Source organism: Sinocyclocheilus rhinocerous, unplaced genomic scaffold (genome assembly GCF_001515625.1).
Source record: "Sinocyclocheilus rhinocerous isolate Xijiao unplaced genomic scaffold, SAMN03320098_v1.1 scaffold837, whole genome shotgun sequence".
Classification (NCBI taxonomy): Eukaryota; Metazoa; Chordata; class Actinopteri; order Cypriniformes; family Cyprinidae; genus Sinocyclocheilus; species Sinocyclocheilus rhinocerous.
In genome coordinates, this window is record NW_015650219.1 from 549030 (window position 1) to 557198 (window position 8169).

At 36.5% G+C, this 8169-nt stretch overlaps 1 protein-coding gene across 1 annotated transcript in view; it reads left to right on the forward strand.

The window, feature by feature from the left end:
- The first annotated feature begins 646 nt into the window (after positions 1-646).
- The window catches only part of LOC107711558 (procollagen C-endopeptidase enhancer 2-like), a 9124-nt gene continuing 1601 nt past the window's right edge, over positions 647-8169 (forward strand). Inside the window, exons 1-7 of the mRNA XM_016516544.1 lie at positions 647-735; positions 3380-3488; positions 3568-3826; positions 4232-4356; positions 4743-4879; positions 6607-7109; positions 7200-7280. Coding sequence (XP_016372030.1) covers positions 647-735; positions 3380-3488; positions 3568-3826; positions 4232-4356; positions 4743-4879; positions 6607-7109; positions 7200-7280 — 1303 coding nt within the window. The remainder of the gene's footprint in view (positions 736-3379; positions 3489-3567; positions 3827-4231; positions 4357-4742; positions 4880-6606; positions 7110-7199; positions 7281-8169) is intronic.

An 8169-nucleotide genomic window follows, 5' to 3' on the forward strand; every position in this document is an offset into this window, starting at 1 on the left:
CGCACACAAATTACAAACACATTCAAATAAGTGTGATGCACACGCACACACACAAAAACCTGATGATTATTGTACAGAGCTAAATGAGAGATATAAAAGGGGATTTTATATTAAAGGGATTTAATGACATGTTTGCTGTGCCAGTGCACTGGTAAGAAAGTTTGGCTTGACTTGCATTCTTTCCCTGCACCGCAATGTAACGACGAGCCTACCAAAAGAGAGAAAAAGATCAAAAGCACATAACCACAAAGAAAACGGAACATTTCTTAAACTAGTTGTGTTTATCTGCACATATTTGTTCTTATGTCACTTTTCAACATATATCTTTGAAGATTTTACTAGCAAGGAAAACATAATTTGCCCTTAACATACAACTTAATTAATTGCCATATCTCAACAAAACCAGACAAAGAGCTGGGGAAAGTAGTCATGGAGTGTTTTTTTTTTGTTTTTTTTTGGTTGTTTATAGATCCTCATTCAATTTTAAATGTCTATCTCTGATTTTACAGCAATGGCATCTGAGACACAACTCTTCCCCACTTTTCCCCTCTTTCAATCCTCCTCCTGTCGTCCTCCACGCCCTTAAACTCACCCCTGTGCTCCGTTCCCTCACTGACTCGTTCTCTGTGCCTCTTTGAGAAGAAGGATGTGGGGTGGTTTGTGCATGTGGCATTTTGGGCTTCTGATTTTGGGGTTAGGATGGGTGCATGGACAAAGCCAGACCAACTTCACAAGGTAAGTTCATGAAGGTTTGTGTGTTTCTGTACGTGCACTGCATGGCAAATTTGTGTGTGTGTGTGTGCGCGTGTGTGAGTGAGTGAATGCAAGCATTCAGCAGGAGATGTTAATATCTAAGCTTCTCATAAAGCAGCAGGATCGGATGTTGGAAATAAAACACATAAATACAGTTCGAGGAAACATTACAATGTTACATTTCTCTTCAACCCTCAATTGAAACACTTAATGTCCTGAAAAGTGTTGGTCAGATTTAATTATTGTATTTTTCAAGTCAAGATAAGTTCAATTCAGGATCATTTTAAGTAATTATTATTATTATTAGCTGACCTCATACACACACTGTTTAAGAACTTTAAATGAAACATTTAGTTAGATTCTTGTTTTTGTATTCCATTGTCAGTACAGTTACACACAATCTTGCAAGATGTTCCATTTTCACAATGTAATGCAAATCTCTGCTTCAGTTTCTTCTAAAATGAAGTGTTTTTGTTGTTGTTGTACTGATCAGAAACATGAATTTGCATCAGGGTGCTTGTTATTAATAAAACTGCTTTTTGTTATCATCATCATTATTATTGTTGTCACTGTTGCTGTTGTTGTTATAGTGATTCGTTTTTTAGTAATTATATTTAGTTTAGTGATTAAAGTGTGCAATTACTTGGTAACCATTGAATCAAAATGTAAATTATTATATTACTTTTACGGGGAACTGGTGAGATGAATTCCTCGAATGTTGTGTAAATCACAGGACTTTTTTTTTTAAGTTGCACCTTCACACAGTTCCTCTCATATGATATGATTTTATCTAACATACCGGTAAGACGCAATCTTAACATCGTGATTCTGGGCCATTTCAAGCATAGGCTTGTTTTACAGTATCAACAAAATTGTCCCAGTTGTCTTGTTGTAAAATCTTTATTACTCTGTGTTGTTTAAGCTCAGGCTATACAATGTTTATGACATCATGCCACAAAAACCACCACATTTGTTTCTTAAGTCTTAATAATCGTTAAATTCATTCATTATTTTGTAATCAGCCAATTAAAACAGCACCTGTTTAATTAAGCGATAGCTTTGATCAGCGCTGAAAAACCAGGTCATGTGTGACACATCTGAATGCTGCTTTTGTGTCAGAAGGCTTTATGTCTCTAAATATGCATGTGTTTGTTCAGCTCCACCTTTGTTTTCTGATATTATGTGAATTTCCTCGTTCACTCCATTCCTGATTCTGAAAATGGTCACCTATGTAAGTTTTTATTTGTTTGTTTTTTAATGTGAGTTAAAAATTGATCAAATTGTGTGCGGGAGAATAACAGTGTCAGCTCATGCATGTGACCGGATAGATTTGCTGACAGACTGACACATAAGGAAAACCATTATAAAAAACGATGTCTAAATGAGTTCAGTGGTTCTCTCTGTAACCTCACATCTGAGCACAGCTGTTCAGTTGGCTGTGGTTTGTGTTTATTTCCTACTAATATGACAGAACTTGCAGTATTAAAATATTGCAAGTACTATAAATGTGGGAACAGGATCCAAAAACAACCCACTGAAGAAAGTAAATAAAGGATTCACACATATAAAGGATTTTAATAAGCAGTGACGTTTGTGACTGGTACACTCTAAAAAATGCTGGGTTAAATACAACCCAGTGCTGGGTAAAATAGGGACAAACCCAGCAATTGGGTTGTTTTGAACCAGCGGTTGGGTTACTACCCAGAAGGTTGGGTTAAACATTTAACCAAACCGCTGGGTCAAAACAGCCCAATTGCTGGGTTTGTCCCTATTTCACCCAGCATTTTTTTAGAGTGTACTATTTAAAATGGTTTACGTGTTTGTTTACACATTTTTGTGTTCAAAAACTAAATGAAATGTATATGTGATTTATTGCAGTTTATTGGCATATTATTTACACTACCATTTGAATGTTTTACAGTAGCTCTTTTATGACGCTTTAAGAAATTCATACTTTTATTCAGCAACACTCTAAAAAAATGCTGGTTTGTTTCAACCCAACTTTGGGTCAAATATAGACTAACCCAGCTGTTGGGTTACATTTTTTAATAAATGTATTAACCCAAAAGTTGGGTTAGTCCATATTTGACCCAAAGTTGGGTTGAAACAACCCAGCATTTTTAATCAAAAGGTACAGCAAAGACATTTATAATGTTACAAAACTTTTCTATTTAGAAATGCTGTTCTTTTGAACTATCTATCAAAGAATCCTGAAATATAATTCAAAATGTTTTTACAAAAATATGAAGTATCACAACCTTTTTCAATATTTATAATAAGAAACATTAAAATGATTAAAATTGTACACATTTCTGAAGGGTCATGTGACACTAAAGACCAGAGTAATGGTTGCTGAAAATTCAGCTTTGCCATCACAGGAATAAATTACATTTTATAATATATCTAAATACAAAACCGTAATTTTAAATAAGTTATATTTCATAATATTACAGTAGTTACTGTGTTTTTGATCAAATCAATTCAGCTTTGTTGAGCATAAAATACAAAATATAATATACAAATATTTATTATTATTAAATTTAATCAAGCTATCACTGCATTAAACATGAATCAAACATCTATCATTCTCATTTATTCCTTCCTATTCCTCCTCCGTGCTCTCCAGGTCTATATTCCTGTGTGGTGGTCATTTGGTGACAGACTCAGGGTTTGTGGCTAGTGAGGGTTTCCCCTCTCATTACAAACCAAACTCCAAATGCACCTGGTACATCACAGTAAGTCCAGCACCTTCAGATTCTTTTGCTTTTCATTGTTTCAAACCTCGCGTTTTCATCCCATCTCCTCTCCCATCAGGTTCCTGAAGGTCATGCTGTGATGCTCCAGTTCAGGATCTTTGATCTAGAGGCGGATCCCACCTGCCGCTACGACTACGTGGATGTCTATAATGGACACTCGTACACAGTGCAGAAACTGGGCCGCTTCTGTGGGACGTTCCGACCCGGAGCCCTCATCTCCACCTCCAACACCATGATGCTGGAGATGGCGTCTGATGGCAGCTCAGGCGGAAGAGGATTTCTGGCTTATTTTAGTGGGGGGAAACCACATGTTGATGGTGGGATGGCTTTAGTTTGTCCCAGTAACACAATCCAAATGTAGTTTTTAGTGCTTGGCTTAATGTTAGTTGCTTTTTTGTTTTGCAAAAATTTTCATGTCACAAAATGGTTGAAGGAACAATTACATAAATGTCATTTATTCCTGTGATGGCAAAGAGCTTAATTTTTTTAGCAGCCATTACTCCAGTCTTCAGGGTCACATGGTAAATTATAGGAAACAAAGAAATCTATAAATGATGTCTTGACTTTTAATCAATTTAATGCATCCTTGCTGAACAAAAGCATTATTTATTTAATTATTATTATTATTTTATCTTACTGACCCCCACATTTTGCAAAGTAGTGTTCCCCCGTAAATATCTATCTATCTTTCTAATTCTCTTTCCACCCGCTATTCCCTACAGAGAATCAGTTCTGTGGTGGCAGACTGACGAAGCCTCAAGGTTCAGTGAAGACACCGAACTGGCCAGAATCTGATTACCCAGCAGGCATCAGCTGCTCTTGGCACATATCTGTGGAGCCCAACATGGTCAGCCTGCAAAGATCAATTCACAGCTCCTTTCCTCTTGCATTTGTCTACTCGCAATCTGTTAAGTCATTAGCAACCAAGTCATCCGAGAACTAATTATATTTAGGTTTACTTGAGACGTGCTGCTATGGCATTTTGTGTATGTGGATGAATTTGAACTCTACTGTGTGTTTATGATGACAGCATAAACAGTACATGGGAGAGTATATGAAAGACCTCATTCAGAGAAAGTGCGTAAGGTGGGACATGGAAAGAGAGAGAGTGAGAGAGCGGCATAAAAAGTGCATGAAAGAACCTTTATACCTGTTTCAGAAAATTAGCTTTTTACTTACAGAACTACATATCGGAGTGTGTATATGCGTTTGTGTGCATCTGTACATGCCCAGGTGATTGAGGTTAAGTTTGAGAAGCTGGACTTGGAATTAGACACATACTGTCGTTATGACTACGTGGCCCTGTTCAACGGGGGCGAGACCGATGACTCTCGACGTATTGGCAAATTCTGCGGAGACATGGTTCCAGAGTGAGTGCAAACACAATGCACCACATATCATTCCAATCTGTTAATGACATTTAATGAGTCCTTCAAACATTATTCTAAGGACAAGGTATTTTGTAATTTACCTACACAGGAAAAGGATGTTGTTGACTTCTGCGAGGTCAGTCGTCCTAAGGAAAGCTTAGTGAAAGAATGTGCTTCCCAATTTGAAAATACTTTCTCTTTGCACAGTTATCCGTTTCAAAAAATATGACCTTTGTACTTAGGAAGGTACATGAAGCCCTTTATTCAAGTGCTGATAATGTTGGATCAATCTGTTAATGACATTTAATGAGTCCTTCAAACATTATTCTAAGGACAAGGTATTTTGTAATTTATCTACACAGGAAAAGGATGTTGTTGACTTCTGCGAGGTCAGTCGTCCTAAGGAAAGCTTAGTGAAAGAATGTGCTTCCCAATTTGAAAATACTTTCTCTTTGCACAGTTATCCGTTTCAAAAAATATGACCTTTGTACTTAGGAAGGTCCATGAAGCCCTTTATTCAAGTGCTGATAATGTTGGATATTAACTTTAAAGATGCACTCTGTAATATTTCCTTCTTAAAAAGCTTTTAATCCCAAATAAATGTTGCACAAATTGCAAATAGTGATAAATTAATTTCGCATAGATTCACATACATAGATTCTTTTTACATAGCAAAGAAAACGTATTTTCTTTGTATTAAGTGTAAACAGTGTTAGATGCAGTTTATACTTACAGTGGCAGATACTATTTGCATCTCAGTATATTGTATCACATTATAAAACAGTATATAATAACATATTCTGTATATTTATAAAAATCAGTGGATACTGCCTCATTGGCACCTTACTTGTTCCTATCCCTAAAGCCCACAAATAAGGCTTAGTAACACTTAAATGTTTTAAATCATGTTCACCCAACTGAGATGCAGTCATATCAGTAGCCCCAAAAAAGCTAATTTTTTCAACAAGGAGCCTGTTGCCTCAGGGAGGCCTCAGATCACACCTATTAATGGACATTTTTTTACTCGCATATTAAATGAATCATGGTTGACTGCTAATAGCACGTTACCCAAAAATTATTGTTTTGCCCGATACTGCATCCATGCCACTAGGTGTCAGTATAAGTCCAAGACAGCCGTTATAACATTAAAGGGGGTTTCCTCAATAACCAACTAGTTGATTCTTAGGAATTTGTGTGTAACTGTGCTTGTTTCAGATTCACCTAATCCCATGTAGATCCCATTTAGAGTTGGGATACAACAGTCAAATATAGAAACACCTTTAAGACTGTTGTTGTAATATAAATAATGTCCAATAGAGGGATGATGCAGGGATGTAGGCCCTTAGTTAGCATCTCCCTGGTTACCTTGACAGAAAGCCAACAAGATTTTTCTATTGGCTTTTGGATTATTGCAGAAAATGAGCTCTGTCACCAAAAGGTTTATGGTTCTTACACATTTTGTTCATCAAGATAAGGGGATAAACAAAGTACGCCATGGTTGTACAACTTCAGTGTCACCACCACTGAGCTTCCGGCAACTCTTTTAATATTTATTTAAAATCTACAGACTGGAAAGCTTGAGTTAGAATAGTTTACAAGCGCGTGAGTACAAATATAACAAGACTTTAAAACTTTAAGACATTTAATGTCACCAACAATCTCTGAAGTCCCATTTAGTCACTTAATAAAACTTATTGTTGTAATAATATTCTTTATATCTCTGTCAGTGCGGTTGTGACCAATGGAAACGAGCTGCTGGTGCACTTTGTATCAGATCTGAGTGTGACAGCTGCAGGCTTTATGGCTCACTACCGGAGTGTTCCCCGCGGCTCCCACACAGCCACTGCTACCCTGGACACAGTACACGGGCCAAGAGTCGACACTTCACCTTCTAAACCCACAACTCCATCAGCAAGACCTAAGCCTACACCAAAAGCTCCCTCAAGACCACCATCCAGACCAACTCCTAAGCCAAGATCAAAACCTACACCCAAGCCCAAACCTGTCAGACCTACTCCCCCAGCAAGATCTGGTAGAAGAATCACACCAAAACCTGCTGTAAAAGTGCCAGCAAAACCTACAAAGAGGCCTACACCCAAACCTACAGTTAGGCCTCAACCGAAACCAACAAGAACTGCAGCAAAGCCAAAAGTAAAGCCTGGTGTCAAACCAACAACAAAGCCAAAGACCAGTCCCATCTCAAAACCTGGGAACAAAACAACAAAAGCAGGTACAAATGCTTATGTGTATGACCATGCAATATATAGTTTTTCTCTGTGTGCTCTAGACTACGTTTATGATTTTATCTCTTTCTTCCAAGCCTCAGTAGGCAACCCACTGTGTTCCCTACCATGCAAGAGAATAGGCACCCTCGTGACCCGCTTCTGCCCCAGTCATTTTGGTGAGTTGCTTCATTTATCATCTCTTTCATCCTGCTATTTATGTCTACTTCATTCTCCCCTAATTGCATGTCACAGACATGGGCCCCAGGGGACTCATAGGAAGACAGTTATTTTGAAGCTTTTAGTGCAGACAGCTGTTCGCACAGTAATGATGGTGTAATAATGGATCTTAGAACAGTGCTTACAGCAAACAGCTAATGTAACGGTCAGGCCTCAAAACTATAATAATAATTGTTATTATTTATTATTATTAATTACCTGAATAATTATTACATTATTAAGCAATAAAACATTAAATATTGCATTATTAAATATTAACCGCTACAGGGTGACACTTCATAATAACTTTCATTTATAAATCATTAACAAACATTATATAATGCTTAACAGATCATTAGTTATATGTATTCACATAGCTATAAATATGATTATGTTCTTGTTAATGTTTACTAATGAACTTCCTAAACATTACCTAATGATTAACATTTTGTTATTTAATGTAAATTGAAATGCTTACAAATGACAGTAAAATTTCAGTTCATATGATCTTCATTTGTTGGTCTTTGTTTGTTGTGTAGACCTCTTTTTACACATCTTAACAAATAATCTATTAATTATCTGTTCATGTTTTTGCAGTATCTAAAGTGGAAACTCATCATCATTTGCAAATGTTTATAAATGTTTACTAATCATTAATACCTTTATGAACAGTCATCTCAATGGCAAAAAGTGTGCCGAAAGACCTGAATTTACCCTATTCACACATCTTTACTAATAATTTATTAATCATTTGTTCATGTTTTTTGCAGTAGCCAATCTAAAGTTGAAACTATTCATCATTTGTAAATGTTTATAAATGATTACTAATCATTTAGTATCTTTATGGGC